The sequence below is a fragment of the Athene noctua genome, chromosome 10 (assembly GCF_965140245.1).
Source record: "Athene noctua chromosome 10, bAthNoc1.hap1.1, whole genome shotgun sequence".
Taxonomy (NCBI): Eukaryota; Metazoa; Chordata; class Aves; order Strigiformes; family Strigidae; genus Athene; species Athene noctua.
In genome coordinates this window covers 19,348,291-19,364,808 of record NC_134046.1, presented here as the reverse complement: position 1 = coordinate 19,364,808, position 16,518 = coordinate 19,348,291, and the positions used below count along the sequence as shown (strand labels likewise).

Genomic DNA, 16,518 nt, shown 5'->3' with positions numbered 1-16,518 from the left:
ACAGGGCTGAGAACATTCATTTGTGCAATATCCTTCGGTTAAGCTGCTTAAGGTTTTGTAATTTCTCTGACAAGCTCTGGGGGAGGGACCAGGCACACATCGTGGAGTTAACAACCGGGTTAACCATTTAACCCCAACACCTCTGACATCCTGAAGGCAAGTAAGAGCAGCGCAGTCCCCTTGGCTGCAGCTGTCCCCGCCTGGCTCTGGGAGCATTTCCCACAACGTCTGCTTTCAAATGCCAGTTTTAGATGTCCCTGGAAATTACACCTCATATGATCAAAAACTTACACTGTAGATCCTGCGGCTTCTCTTTGTGCTTGTGGCAGGTCGAGTTGCATTAGCATCCGTTGGAGATACTGGTGATGGAGGACATGCTGACAGGCCCACTGGAGCTTACTGAGCCAGGAGACATTTTTATTTATTTATTGATGTTTGCTTTTTGAAGTTTTAAAAAACCTCAGTATTATTACAGGATAAGAGCCCACTACACCAAAAGTTCTTTCATCCTCACAAAAATCCCTAAAACTGTAAATTAAATATTAATCCTGTTTTTACCAAAATTCCACAACAACAACACCACCACAAATCAACTTATTTCAAGAGAGAATTTAGTAGCTCAGCTATGCCTGCCTTTCCCCAAACTAGAAGAGTAGTTTATAAGAGAAAGTAACCAAACAATAAGGCCCTAATCTTGCAATAAGGTTTGGGGCAGCAGCCCCTTTTCTCTAAGATAGTGTGTTAACCCTGTGAAGCTTCATATTTTAGCCAGCATGCCATTTGGATATGCTGTTCCTGATTTTATCATGTGTTGGATATCACAGATACCATAGAGAGCACTACTGTTTAAATACAGAAGGTTCATTATTTTGGCTATCCCACTGGGTATTTTCACTGGGGTTTTTTGCCATGCTGTAGCAATTCAATAACAGTACTATCTGGGATTAAAGACATTTCAGACTTTCAAATATTTCATTTCTTTCTTAACAAAAAAGAAATAGAAGATCTGAGTTTGCTTTCATCTGGAGAGCTAAGAAAGCTGTTGTCATCAAATGTTCTTTGAGGGATGGCATATTTTGGAGGAGTGATATTACCTGAATGCTACAGTTACCTGAGTTTATTTATATACAAAAATAATTTGCATAGAGGTTAGTCCTTTGATAGCAATGTCTTGTGGAAATCAATATCAGTTACAATAAAGAAATTACCACTATCAGCTGAAAATAGAGTGACTTATTTTTCTGAAACATTGCTTCCTCTGAGTAACAGCTATGTATTTTTTTTTTGGTGTTACAAGAGATCCACTTTCCAGGATGCATTATATCGATGTCACCAAAGAGAAAATCCTCTGTATTGTCAGGTTGAAGTGAGGACACAGCTTTGTCTGATTGGGCGGTTGCAACAACCTTATTAAATCTCTCAGGAAGTTCTTCAGAAACTGCGTCTGTGATATTAAAAGAAAGAAAGGACAGCTCTACAGAACAGTACTGTGATATGAAGGAGAAGAAAAGAAGCTTCTTGCAGGATTTTTAGTTTAGTCTGTCATCTATGTAGTGGTCTGAAACAGAGACTATACACATGTTTTTTCACCTGTCTTTCAGTTCTGCTCTGGAGATAAGTCTCAGGGAAAAAAATAGAAAGAAAAGCCCAACAACAAACCAGAAACCAAAATAGTTTCTATTACCCATACAACTAGGAACGCTCATCAGTAAGCAGCCTAGCTCTTTCTCTCTGTGCCTGAGGCAAAACCAGGTTTATAGCTCTCTTTCATAGGCAATGATGTTTACCTGATGCTTTGTGATCACCAAACTAGAACAACTTCTCTTTTAATCTCAACACCCTCTGCTCTGACCTGGGATTATAACATGGTTTCTAGGAATAATTACAAATTCTAGCTATGAACCAGCTGCTAGCAAAGGAAAGGGAAGTCTCAAGAGCACCAGTCTCACAATCTGCAAAGCGTGTCCCAACACCTGACTTAGTTCCTTAAGATTGCTTCCTCCCTGTTAGCACACACTCAGCAGGTATTTTTTTGATAGAAATACAGAAGAGGTAGAACAGTTGCTTTTATAATCCTGGACTCAGATACATTATTACAGACACCTTGTCTTGTTTATTGAGAAGGTTTTGGGAGGCTCCATCCCTGTTCGGGCACTGAGGTTTGCTGTCTGGGGCTCTGAGAGCAGAAGGAGCTCTGGGACACAGCTTATTTACAGAGGGAGTCAGAGAGATACTGGTTGGACATTTCCACTTCAGCTGAGAGAATAAAAAAGGCAAGGTGTTTCATAGAAGTATCATAAATCAAAAGCATCATACATCTTCCAATCTGTCTACAGAAGATGGTGCTTCATTTTATGCTGCAGTGGAGCACAAGAAATTCATCTCTCCCTTTCACTGAAAAAGATCCTGCAAGTAATGACTATGGCAACATTGTCTGACGGTCCTGGGGTGGCCACACAGGAACACAATTTTTGCAGAAGCATTGCATTTGATACATGCAGAAAAGTTCCTAACAGATGCCACATTGCAAACATCTTCTAGGTCACCACATGCCAGCAAGCCTAGGGACAGCGAATACGGTGAGTTCCTTGCAGTAACACCAAGGTATTTTTTTGTAGCCTGAAATGAAGCCTGTTGCTGTCCTGCACGTCGTACTTCCCATGGAGCCAACTGGGATGTCCCTGTATCCATGGCACAGCTCACCCACAGCCTGGAGACTCCTCCATTGCTCCACAGCAGGTTGGGAAATCAAAACCACAACAGTAAATTCATCACCCTCTTGTGTGTCACCGATTACAGAAGTTGGTGTGCCCTACTCAAATAACAAGATGGCCCATCTAAACAAGGGATTTTATTGTTAATGTTTGTTCTGTGGCGTGCTGTTCCTTACATCAGAGCACAGGGAAAGGGCCAGAGATGGCCTTATGGCCACACAGCAGCCAGAGGGGCAACTTTCAGTCTTTCATATGCAAACTTATAGTGTAAATCTAGTCTCCAGACACACGGACCTCTCTCAAGAGTTATGATTTGGGATGTCATTTTTCATTTACACCAACTCTACAAGATTACAGAACTGTCCAGCTGAAGCAGTGTAGCCTACCCTCAGTGGAAGGGGGACTGGCCGCCTGTTGTCTCAAACACATGTCTATCAGTAGATGGTGCTGTTGCGTTGGTGAACTTTCCTAAGGGAACTGGCTCAAGGTTTCTGAATTTATTGTGAGCATTGTTTGATACCTGTCACAACTAAAGCCTATTGCTCAACGATATTGCTCAACAATATTTCCTGTTATTGCCTTTGAAATGTCCTAATTCTTCAACACTGAACCCTAGAGAGTATAATCTGGGGTTAAACAACTGATTTGTTGGGATGGAGCAATTTATATTGACTGTGCACAGGTAACCAACTGCACGAGGCCTGGGGCACTGGCAGATCGAGCACACTGTTCTGTTTCCTGCTTAGGGCATTACCATGTGCAGGAAGAATGCCAATGAGGGGCAAAACGTTCAGGCAGAGTGATGAAGTACTACTGGGCACTCCTGACTGAAAACTGATTGCTAATTTTGTAGATAAAATAGCCCAGGCATTAGCTAGAAAGGTTTCAAATAAAAATGAAAGCTCCTTTCATTAATACTCGTACGCATTAGCTATTCCAATTTAATGGTCATCTTTCAGGGTCCTGTAGCACTCGTGAAAAGAGCAGCATAGATGCAGTGATCACAGGTGGAAACCCACTGCATGGGGTAACACCGTGCCTGCTGGTGTGAACACCTGTGCTGCTTCCACAGAGCAGAAATACAGAGCTGCCAACTGAGACCCGATTCTGCACGTCATGTTTCTGCTGTACAGTTTTTAGTGCTGCTTTCCTGCTCCGGAGGTACAAATGGCTACTCAACCAACAGCACCGAGCCTGCACACAAAGACTTTTCCAGAAGAAGATCACTAGATGGAGCCCAATTCTAAGTAAAAAAATACGTGAAAATAGCATCTCAATGTCTGCGATGGGCTGCCCTATGGCACACTGTAGTTATGACCTCAGCATCTCCCCCAAGGCTGAAGATGAAATATCTTCTGAACGAGCAGGTCAGCTGCGGAGACCGCAGCCACTTCCTACTCTCTAGTCTAGCTCTGTTCAAATCCATCGTGCTGCTGCACCACCACCGAAAGGTTTTAAATAATGCCGAATTTCGGTATGAAGGAGCACATGCGTGCAGGCGTCCCCCTGCAGCCCGGTGCCGGAACTGCGAGGGTAAGCCTTGGAATGGGCTTGTGCTTGCTGTGCACAGAAAGGGTGAGGACTGAAACTCCTCTGCTATCCCCTCACCTCTCCGGTGATTCTACACGTATTCACATGAAGCTTGAGCTGAAGCCTCCCTTAGGCTCAGAAGCAAAGGGCTCAAGGGGTGCGTGCGTGCACGATGACATCCCCCTCCCTCTGGATACTCGGATGGCCCTCAGCACCTCCCACAGAATAGCTCAGAATTATTAGTAGCACACATTGCCCCGGTGTCGTAAAGAAAAGGAATGGAAGTGTGCAGGTGAAGCAGCTGCTAAACGGAGCAACAGGGAATTAAAGGCTGAGTCAGGAGCAGAGCATAGGCTTCCTGCGCTCAGGCTCGTGTCCTGCCCATGAGAACACCCTTCTAACCTTATCCTTACCATCACCACCCCCCTCGCCCCCGCCCCATCCACTTTGGTTCTGAACAGCACGACGATTACTCATCTTTTTAAATATTCAACCTACTTCAGCGGAGGTGACAGACGGCCCACTAGCTCATTCTCATATCTCTGATACATGAAGAGGTGGCAACTTGTGGCAAAAGAATGATGAAGGTTTTGTGTTTAAACGTAAAAGGTTCAATAACCCTAAAAGTAACTGAAGTATTTCCTACTGGATCACCCGATTTTAACTTGAGAATGATCTGTGAATGCAGGACCAACCGGTGTGGTGTAGCCCTTCCCGAGCTGAACTCCGAGCGCACAGGCCCTGATGACCCAGGCAGGAGACCACCCCGCGCAGCGCCACAGCCGCGCTTCCGCCGCCCGGGCAGCGCAGCGCAGCGCAGCCTCCTGCCCCGGCTGCTCCCCGCGGGGCGGCCCAGGCCCCTCTGCGCCCGCGGGCAGGGGCGGGGGCAGCGCGGCGGCCTCCCGGGGCGGCACCCGGCCTCCGGCTGCCGCAGCGCCCGGGCAGGGGCCGGGGCAGAGAGCCGCGGGAGGGGCGCGGAAAGCAGGTTCAAGAACAGGTGTGACTACAGCGGGAAGGCGGGCGGCCGAACGGGCGGGCGCTGCCGCAGCGCCGAGCGACGCCCGCGCACCGCCCCCTCCCGCCGCCGCCGGCACCGCGCATGCGGAGGGCGGGGACGGTCCCGGGGGCGGCCATTGGCGGGCGGGGCGGTCCCGGGAGCGGCCATTGGCGGGCGATCCCGGGGGCGGTCCCGGGGGCGGGCATTGGCAGCGCGCGCCGCGGCGGCCCCGCGTTCCTGGAAAGTTCTTGGAAACGGATCAAAGGCGTTTCCGCGAACACGCGCGGCGGCGGCTCCGCGCAGCCGCCCGGCCCCTCCCGCCCCGCCCCGCCCCGGCCGGCTCCGGGCTCCGCGCTCCGCTCCCGCCCGCCTTCCCTCCCCCCGCCAGCCGCGCTGCCACCGACGCGGCCGTTATGGACACATCTATTTATACCTTCCCCTGCTCTTTTTTTTTTTTTTCCCTCCCGCGTGGCTGATATCGGAAGAGTGATGTGAATACAATACGATTCCAGGAATCCCTCACTTCCTGGAACAGATTAAAAGGGGCAAACAAAAGATTACTGAGTAGGGTGGTGTTTTTTTTTTTTCTTTTTTTTTTTTTTTTTCGCGAAGCTTCATTACTTCTGGAGTCAGTGAAAAAGCAGGTTGCTGCTCTCCCGGCTCTCTCCCCTTCAGCGTTTTGGGGAGATATTATTTATTGATACCTATTTATTACTATTTCAGAGTGTTCTGAATATTTTTTCTAAAAGATTGCTCTGAAGGAAGTTTAGTTCCTCTTTAAACATATATAATTTCTCTTTTCTCTGGTTATTTTTAAAACTTTTTTTGTTGTTTTCTAAAAAGCAGAACAAGAATACAGTATTTTCTAAAGCAAAGCACTGAGAGTGCACACATTTTTCTGGCCAAAGTTGCTAAACAATCTGCAAAGTCTTTCTCGGAGAGCCTGATTTCCTTCTGCTTGGCTTTTTCTCTGTCTGAAACACAACCAACTGCGGAAGGGGTTTGCTGGGACTCTCCAGCCTGCTCTTACCGCGAGCCCCTAACCAGAGGCTGGAACTAGCTTGCTTGTTCTGGGAAGCAAAGAAAAAGGAGACAAGAGGAGAAAAAGAGAAGAAAGCATTTCCCACCTTCTTGAAGACTTAATGCTTTTCCCTTGGTCCAGGAGTGACATGATCCTCTGTGTTCAGGGGTAAGATACTTTGCAGCCTTCTTGTAAAAGCTGTGGTTTGATGACTGTAATTAGTAAGAGTCCCTGGGACAGTTTTTCAGTTTGTGTGAGTTGCCATGTGTGATTGTAATGGTACGGGAACGGCTTGTGCTGGCCAAGTGCTAAGTTCTGAGTGTGTCCCCTGTGTGTCTGCTTTTTAGATGCTGTGGCCAAAAATCATGGGACCATAAAGTGTTCCTGTTTTCCGTGCTTTCTATTGCTGAAAAACTACATGGTATTCAAAGTCTTTGGGGGAGTAAAAATTAGTAAAAACTTAGAGTATGTTGTTCAGTGGTGTGTGTCTGTAGCACCAGTGGGGACACACACCCGAGACCACTTGTCGGTGTTCTCTAATGTCCTGGTGGAAACAAACTGCTGACAGGGAAAAACTTCCCCAGAGTTCAGATGTTTTTGTCTAAGTAAATATTTATGCTAAACACATAACTTCGTTTTTCTATTGCTTTTATGGGCGGTGTATATACATATCTACAGACTCCCCCGTACCCAGGGTTCTGTAGAATGAAAGCCGTAGGGGGCACATGGGTAGTGACACCACCTTTGTTCGGTAAAACAGGTGATATCCAAGTCCCTCCTCCGGTATCGGTGTTGGTACCGGTGTGTCGGCACTTCAGTGTCTCTGTGATCAGCTCGGGTCATCAACACGCGTGAAGACCCAGTCTGCAGGAATCATCCAGCATTTTTACATATGCTGCATGTTGGGAAAGTGTCGGCATTTGTTTCAGCCTGAGCCGTAATGCCAGTATTGCCCATCCCTCCTGCACCTCTGCGCATTTCCCTCAGAGGCAATGCATCTGCCTTGTCTGCTGAAGTACGGGGCTTTTACTGCCATTTGCCCCCCGTATCTGTTCCACAGACAAGCAGAGCTGGTGCTTACCAATACTTTCCTACTACTGAAATGGGTTTGTTTTCACTCTTATTTTCAGTCTACTGCTGCAGTTCCTGTAGCCACAGCAAAGGGAATTCATTGTTCAACCTAGGCTTTGTGAAACCCTTATCTGAAGCTTTTCTCCAAGGCTAACATATCAGAGCTACTGCTTCCCTTCACCCACTAAGAACTTGTTATGTAGCCAGATGTGTACATGACTGTCTCTTGACTGTTTATTGCTCAGTTTTCATTATCCTCTAGGATTCCATATATCCTGGACTCCATACTCTCCTTCCTATTCAGACCAAGCTCTCATGGGACTCGGGATGTGGCTCATAGAAGGGAGAGCAGCTCAACACACACTTTTTCTTGTACTATTTGTCCTGTGTTACAAAGTTTAGCTTATCAGCAAAGTAACTGCAAAGCTAACACTAAATAATAGCAGACATATCTAATTTTCTTGAACTTTCTTGGCTTTCCAAGGCTTTCTGAAACACTACTTGCCAAAGTACAGGGAAGTTCATTTGCTGTTTCTCTAGAGACTCCACACACTACCAGCTAGACATGTCAAATTCTATATATCTCTATCTATCTATCTATCTATCTATCTATCTATCTATCTATATGTATAGATATATATATATCTATATATATATATTTCTCCGCCATCGAAGCTGTTGTACTAACACTTTGTTTCGTACTGATCCTTCACATGGATCTCTACTTTCTTACAAGCACTAATTATTTTCAAATACTTACTTTGTCCCATTAAAGGGTTGACTTTTTCATGTCAGTATACCTTTTCAACATGTCCTTATCCCAGCAAACTCTTCTTATCCCTCTTGCAAATATACCTGTATTGTAAGTTGTGGCTGCCATTCCTTGCCGATCCCTTTCCCGTGCTCGGAGCTGCTCTGTTTGGTTACAGCAGCAGCTCTTCCTTCTTCAACCTACATACAAAGTTGTTTAGAACACCAGCACCTCCCAGTCTATGAGAGATTCTAATCCCGCTCCTCTGTTCCACAGTGCTCCTTTGAAACTACTGCAACATTAGAACTTTTTGTAGAGGGAGAGGGAGGCATAAGGCAGGTACATAGAAGGAAAACAGGAAGCATGAACCTTCCCTGGCTGTGGTGGAACAATCTCTGCCGTGACTGCATGGGGTCTGGGCTCCTTCAGCTTCAGGTGGCAGAAAGTGTAAGGCAGCAGAGAGTGCAGTGGGAAACCTCACCGCAAGCACATGGGCTCTGCCTCAGAGACACCCACAGTGGTTCTGCAAAAGAAACCTACTGACAAATTCACATAGTTGATGTGTCTTTCGGAGGACCGAACTGTGAACTGGTAACAGCCCTTGAAATTAATGACTTTCTGCAATGAATCGGGAGTACATTTCCCTATGTAGCTTTGTTCTCTCTCCCTTCTTTCACAGTCTCTAAGCCAATTCCTAATTTCCTTTCCGAAGTAGGTATATAAAAAGAAAAAAAGTAGTTCCATGCGAGGAACAAGAAAAGTTTTCCTTGTGTTCAAAACCTTTCTCAAAGGGTAGGCCAGAAAAATTTTCTAGGAGAAAATAAGTGCAGGGAGATTTGGAATTTGGACTGCAGTATTCAAGTGCTGGGGAGCGAGTGGGCAGTGAGCAGTGCAGGACTGATTTCACTTAACATTGGTCACAGTCATTTTCAGCTCCGTGAATAGTTGGTGTAAGAATGCACCTGGGAGAGGCTGCTCTGCCAACAGTCCTGTGTAACACCCTCTTTGCACAGCACCAACTTTTGTATTAGGTTCAGTACAGTGAAGGATCTGGTTTATAGTCCTCCTTGCTCAAAAAGTGGGGAAACGGAGAATCGGGAATCTCCTTTCCTCAAGATAGGCAGCAAGACATTTGTTAAGACCATGACATTAAGAGGAAGACATTCAAATATCTTTAAAAATGCAGCCCTCAACATCTACAAATGTAGCTTGGGTGGGACTTAAAAGAAAACTCAGAGGTTTCCTAACAGCCATCTCCAGGTATAAAAGCATATTCAGATCCATTGTTCTGTGAAAGCCATTGAAAACAGTCCCTGTGATCAAGGGTCCCTGGTGAAGACAAGGGCCAGCAATTGCTTTTATTAGGTTTGGCTTCCTACGCATTAATAGAAATTAAGAAAAGAGGATCAAATGCCATGAATGCCAAGTAGATATGCTGCTTCTGAGATGTGATTTGACATATGGAAAAAGGAAGAATTTTTTTTCTAAATACCAACAGAATAGTGGGGTTTTGCTATGTATTGCATGGGCAGGAAGCATCTCTCCATAGATTCAACTTTACCTGTGGTTTTACAAAAACCACACTGCAAACCTACATGTTTTTATTAGAATGCAGAGTCATGGAACTGGTCATGACTCTCACTCACAAATTATTGTGAAGTCGTTTTCAGGTTATCTCTAATTTACTTTTCCCTCAAATCCCTTCCTTCTGCTCCCTGTCCTACCCTTGAGACTCTGCAGTCCGAGAAGATGGAGTGCAGCTATGATCAGGTGCAGATCCGTTTACAACACCTTTATGTATGTACCTAAAGTGTCACTGTTCACATAAAACATGGAGAAGGAGGAAGGGAAGTGCTTATGACTTCAGAGTGTCCTTCCGCTTCTCTCTTCAGTGATGTGGGAGGAGGTGGCTGCTGCCTTTGCGATCCCCACCAGCTCCAATGGTGCCGTGACAGTCCCACGTTGAGGACTGTGTTGTATTTCTCTGGAAAGTCAGCCAGCTTTTATGTTAAGTGTCTGAAAGAACCTCTCAAGCAAGTGAGTGCATGTGGGGGATGTAACATAGGGCAGCAGTACAGGGCACACAAAGGCAGAGAGCCTAGAGGAAGAGACACAAACTAATATTTTTGCTCAGGAGCTTGCCTGGGAATGAAGATTTCCCTGGCCCATGAGAGCTCCAGCCTTCATGAAACTACACTTAGATGCTGAATGGCTACACTAATGCTCTCTTTAGGCCACAGGGGGATTAATGCTCATAGCAGCCCAGCCATGGCAGAGCCTCCTACTGCTGTAATCTGGCAGGGATTACAGTTGCACTGAGGTCTCTGCTGTGCCGTTGAACGCTAGGGTTTGTGTAGTGCATGGGCATGGCTAAAACAAGAATTCCCATTATTCTACTACAAGATCAGCTCGCCCTGAGTTCTAACAGACACATTTAAGATCAGGTCAACCTTGAGCAGACAGTGGGTAGGACAAAACTCAGGCTATTCCTAATTCTGCTTCTAATTATATTACAGTAAATGACTAACAAACCCACTGGCAGAAAAATAAATGCTCCAACATTGTAATGATGCAAGTGAAGCTGTAATGCTGCTATGAACCTTATTGCCTCTAAAACTACCTCTTAAAAGGCAACATCTAAAAATATCAGGTTTCAAATCAACCTAAACTGAAAGATAGACTACCTTTTACAAGGCGAAAGAGGCCAACTCTCCCTGTTTCTAAGGGCTCATCTTTAGCTGTGTAGTTTCCTGCCCTTGCCTCTCTCTGTTTGAAACGATTGTATTGAGGATCCTTTTTATAAAACATGACTGTTGTAGTACACCGTAGCATGCACTGAGCAGACACTGCAACCTATTTCAAGGCAAGGAGAAACAGTGGAGTATGCCTTTCATTTCAGACCTCATCCTTTGCTGGCAGAGGAAAAGATCAGGAGGCTGTCACTCAGGGGCATTGCGGTGGAACTGCCAGAGCCGATCATGCAGCCTCTCCCAGTTACAGCCTTCCAGGAGGAGTCTGCGCCTGCCTTTGCAGCACCAGTTCCAGACAGCAACCCGCCTCAGACACGAGACCCTGAAGAAGACCTTCTCTGCATTGCAAAAACCTTCTCCTACCTGCGAGAATCTGGTAAGGCTCAACACACAAAGTCTCAGGGTCAGAAGGCTGCAGGGAGCCAACTCTGCAATTGGAGCTCCAGGAAGGATCTCCTGATCCCACTTCACATGGGAACCTGGTTCTGTCACAGCCATGGCTGACTCGTGTGGATGCAGCAAGTGTATCTGCAGTCTCTACAAACTTGTATCATGAAGTAGTTTTTTACTAGTGTAAGCAAAACTTTGTCTTTTATAACTGAATCAGGAGAAATAATTGCAAAAAGGCCCCTATTTCTCTGTAAACTGCAGTAGCTGCAGAAGTAGTCATCCTCACCCCAAGCCCCTGCAAGGCGATGACAAGAATAGGTAGAAAACCCTTAGAACTTGACATGATCTTAATTTCTAAAGGGCTTACCAAGTCTAGGCCTGGTTGCTTCCCAGGCCCTGAGCTCAGTAGGCTTCAAGGCTTCCCTAAATATACTGGCAGTCCTTTAATACGTTCTTTCCCTAACAAGTTCTTTCTGGGATGCTTTTCCAGGTTGGTACTGGGGATCTATCACTGCCAGTGAGGCCAAGCAGCATCTCCAGAAGATGCCTGAGGGCACCTTCCTGGTACGGGACAGCACCCACCCCAGCTACCTGTTCACACTCTCTGTCAAGACAAATCGAGGTCCCACCAACGTGCGCATCGAATACACTGACAGCAAGTTCCGCCTCGACTCAAACTACTTGTCCAAACCTCGCATCCTGGCCTTCCCTGATGTGGTCAGTCTTATCCAGCATTATGTCATGTCCTGCACAACAGAAAGCAAGAATGAGGCTCCTTACCCGCCTCCATCTCCTCTACCTCCCATGCAAAAAGAGATGGCAGCAGCTGCAGTACACTTGAAGCTCATCCGGCCGCTCAGCCGCAAAGACAACATCCCCAGCCTACAGCACCTGTGCCGGCTACGGATTAACAAGTCTACGGCCGACGTGGACCAGCTCCCTCTACCTAGGCGAATGGGGGACTATCTGAAGCAATACCCTTTCCAGCTCTGAAGCTTGACTGTTACTTCTCAGGCATGACAGAAATAAGAGAACTTTGTGTCTTTGTCCCGCTAAAGCACTGCATCAGGTGGGCACAGTAAAGACGTGATTATCAGCAGAGACTGCATCCATCTTTCCTCTCCCCTTCTCTCTAAATCCATTCCAGCGCCAGGGAGGAGTTGGTTGTTTCAGTGAACAACGGGACACAATCTGAGCTCTGAACCTCAGGCCGCGCCAATAGTGGCTGTGAGAAAGTGCTGTAGGCATGTGCACACTACTTGAATTTCAGAGTTGTGACACCAGAAATGTTAACATTGTTATTTTTGCTATTTATTTCCATGGCAGTTTCTCTCCTCATGGTATTTTAAAAGCACCTTTTACTTTACTGTTTTTGTTTCTTTTTCTGTTGTGGAATTAGAGATAGAATAAAAGACTTCCAGCCAACTGGCAGCCAAAAATCTGGGGGAATTTGGATTTGGATTCACATCCAAATAGCACCTGTTTGATCCTGCCCCTGTAACAGGTCAACAGGTTTCCACATCCAAGCTCCCCCAGACTTCTGGGGTACGTGGGACTCAGATGACTATATCTAGTCCCACCTCTATAGAGGTAAAGAATATTTTTTTTCTTCCTTAGCTACAGGGGGCTGGGTATTGTAACCTCAAAGCACATTGGTAGCAGCTTGTGCATCTCCCACAGGTGCACACTGCGTCATAAGTTGTGGACAGGAGACATCTTCGAGGAAGCCCTTCTTCCTTGAGAGTGCTAAGCAGAGATTCTGGATATTGAGCTTGGGCCAGGGAGCACTCATCCCATTTTTTTTCATCTTCCCCATCTCCAAGGGAAGTTTGTCACAAAACATTTAGAAACAAGTAATTAGAAACCCAACTTTCTTATTTGCAGGCAGAGGGATTTGGTTTCAGAGCACTCTGCATCTGGCTTGTGCTTTGGAAGTGCTGTTCTCTGACATTGCCTTGCAAGACATGGGTAAAGAACAGGGTTGCCTTGACCAGGGGTTCAGAGACAGCTCTGCTGAGCTGCACCAAAGACACACACAGCTTCAGGATATTTATTTATTTATTTCTGGGGGGTAACAAGTTACAAGCACCTCAGTAGAAAGAGCTGTCCTTCCTCTCTGCTAACACAAGGCCAAACTGCCAGTTGCTCTGCTTCTGCCAGCCTTATTCACAAGCCACGTGGCTTCAATCAGAGCTAGGTTCGAGCACACGCTGGAAACCACAATTCAACTTTTCTGTTTGCCAAGGTCTAGACCTCTCCTCTCCCTTTCTCCAACTTGCATGTTTGTTTTCCTTAATTAGATCATTTGCTCTGGGTTTACTTCTCACACCTCTGCAAATGAAGCATAATGGCTCTCCCTTGCTCTTTTGTGGAGAGGAGGGACAAAGAGCAGATCGGATCTGCCTGAAACCCAAGCACAGACAGAGAAGTTGCCCCTTCCTCTTCATTTGCATGATCCCATCACCTTCCCAGCCTGTAGGAGCTAGTCCATGCCACTGAGTGAGAGTGGAGAAGGGAACAGACAGGCCTAGAGAAATTATCTTTTGGCTTCTTTTGCCCCTAAGGCCCCATAACTTGATCAAGCATGAACCAAGATTCAGGATCCCTTGTTCATCCCTCCCTGCAACTGTCTCTCTAAGGCTCTGTAAATTAGAAGAGACAAATCCCAGCTATACCTGAGGGTTGAGAGAGGAGGTGGAAAAGGATGGGATGGTGACCCAGGAGACAAGCTCAAAAAATGGGTGGAGTTTCTTCCACCCTAACTTAAAGCTGCCCAAAGGGACAAGAGGGCGTGATGTGCTTAGTCAGTGTCTTTATTTTTTTTCTCCACATTTATACAAGTTTGTGCTCTTGCAAGCTTTGTTTTTGATACTTTGATGATTGACAGTGTGCATGTGTGATGTCAGGTTTGCTTTTTATTATATCCTTCCCCCTTGCCCCATATGGCAGCAACTATGGGAAGGTACTGATTGAGAATTAAAATTTAGAGGGCAAAACAAAAACCTTCTTTTTAAATAATATAAACCACTGAAAAGGCTTCCTTTTATCCAAACACCTCTATCTGCCTGAGGACACTGGGAACAAGGAAACCACAGTTCTTCAAGGAGCAGCAGTGATCTCAGGAAGCCCACATGGCTCAGCCACAGGCTTGGTACCTACAGCATGTGAAAAATCCATCTGAGAGATGTACAGTGGGAAAGGGCAAGTTGTTTAGCTCTCTGAAACTTGCCTCTTACTTTATCTTTACTCTCTTGGGGGTAATGAGGAAGTCAAGCTTGCAGGTTTGACCTCATTGCCCCAGGAGAGCCCACCTAAAATGGCAGAAGCACGCAACGAGCATGAACGCCTGGTTTGTCCCCCAGCAGGATGATGCAGGGGCTAAGCTGAAGGCTGGAAGCTCACGTGGGCAGGGACCATCTCTGTTATGTGTTTGTTCTGCAACTAGCACAATAGGGTTCTCTAGGTGCTACTGCAATACACAGAATAAACAATACAGTTACTCCAAAACATCAGTTTCCTCTATCTTGAGACAGTTTGTTAAAAATCATTTGACTTGGATTTTAAATAAACATTTTAAATATATTTTAAAGCCTCTTAATGTAAAGTCTTTGGTAAAATCTAAACGGATTAATTCATTTGCTATTCACAGAAATCCTCCCCAAGAAGATCGAACTCTTGACCTTTTTTTTCCCCAAACAAGACACAAAAATCTTTAATAAAAAGAAAATCCCTTTAGATACTGGGACAGTTAACACCAAAATCATCATCAGTTTGAGCCTGGCTTCTACCACACACAGATGAGCAGTGGCAGACCCCAAGTTACCAAGGGCTGAAGGAATGTTCTTTAATGATGCAGAAAAACACAGGAATGATTTTTGCATTGCTTCTGTGTGCCACAGAAAACCATTACAATCTAGGGGAAAGGAAATGGAGCATAACTGGAAGTTTGGCAACTTGTTTACAGCAGGCTTCAAGTTGGCCCCAAAGAAAAAATCTGCTCATGGTAATGTTGAAAGATGAGTTCATGAAAGGCAGACCATGCTTCGGATGGGAGACTCGCAGCACCAGCTTCTCATGTTTTGCTGCCGCTGGGCCTCAGTCTCCCCATATTTGCAGTCTGGCCCAGCACCCTTTGTCCTTCTCATCACCTCGAGTGCCAGACACAGCAGGCGGGAAAACCACCGGGGAGCTGGATCTGCCCTGTGGTGTCAGAGGGTGACAGAGGCCACCTCATCCATCTTGCCTCTGCGAAATGCAGGGAATGCACTGAGGGAACCCCACTGCTGGCACGTGACTCTGCTGCGGTCCCTTCACACTCACTTCCCAGGAGAGATGCTCATGCCACAGTGCCCCCATCCTGCCCGAGCCAAGTCACAGCATGCTCTCAACCACTGGAAACAATAAAATATGTGCAGAAAAAACCCAGAAGCTCAATGAGTTCCTCTCTGTTGTTCCTCCTTTCCAATCCATTGGCTTCATAGTTCAAAATACTGCTTTAAAGTATTCCTAACGCACATGCTGTCCTTTCTGGGCCAGTCATGGGGCTGGCATTCACTATCAAACATTATTTTCACAACCTCATCAACATGAGTCTGTGGGTAGATTTCCACTGCACACCAACCAGGAAACATTGGCAATGGAGTAATTTACTCAAGTTTAAGTTGTTAAACAAAAACTATCACATCCCTCTTGGTTTTACAGGAATTATGGAAAACGAGCTAGATGGGGTAGAAACAAACACAACCAAAGTAGGTGGAAACATGAAAACAAAAGGAAGGCAAAGCTGCATTCACCTTTAAAAGTGAACTTTGAAAATACTGAAAAGAAAGATGCAGCATTTCTGACACACTGTTAAGTAATTTCTTACTGGGCTAACCTCTTCCCCTAGCTACATATATGAAACCCCATGGCTCACTTTCCCCAGATTGAAGGCAGAAACAATTGGCATGAGTCAAGCCAATACATAACTGCAGTCACACGTGGTTTTACTGCATCGGCTGTTATCTTAACGACTCCCACTCCTGCATCTTCAGCACATTTTGTTAAAGCAAACAGGCTCATGTTCTAAGAACTCCTGCACCAAACCTCTGTGCAGACTGAACTGATTTTTACAGTTGAGTTCCACATTGCTGGAAATGGGAGCATTTGTGGAAATGCAGACTGACCTTTTTAATCATTGAAGTACAGCTGCAACACCTCTACAGTTTGCTGAGCCAATGGAGGACTATTTGGTTGGATTATCTCTTGCTTTGCAGTTTCTGACTACAGATAAACACCTGGACATGGAGCCCTCA

The 16,518-nt window shown here is 45.8% G+C and overlaps 1 protein-coding gene across 1 annotated transcript; it reads left to right on the top strand.

The window, feature by feature from the left end:
- The first annotated feature begins 5,849 nt into the window (after positions 1-5,849).
- CISH (cytokine inducible SH2 containing protein) lies at positions 5,850-14,806 on the top strand. Its single transcript, XM_074914298.1, has 3 exons — positions 5,850-6,430; positions 10,984-11,210; positions 11,715-14,806. Exons 1-3 carry the CDS (start codon positions 6,384-6,386, stop codon positions 12,215-12,217), a joined length of 777 nt encoding a protein of 258 aa, XP_074770399.1. The 5' UTR covers positions 5,850-6,383; the 3' UTR covers positions 12,218-14,806.
- Positions 14,807-16,518: the final 1,712 nt, after the last annotated feature.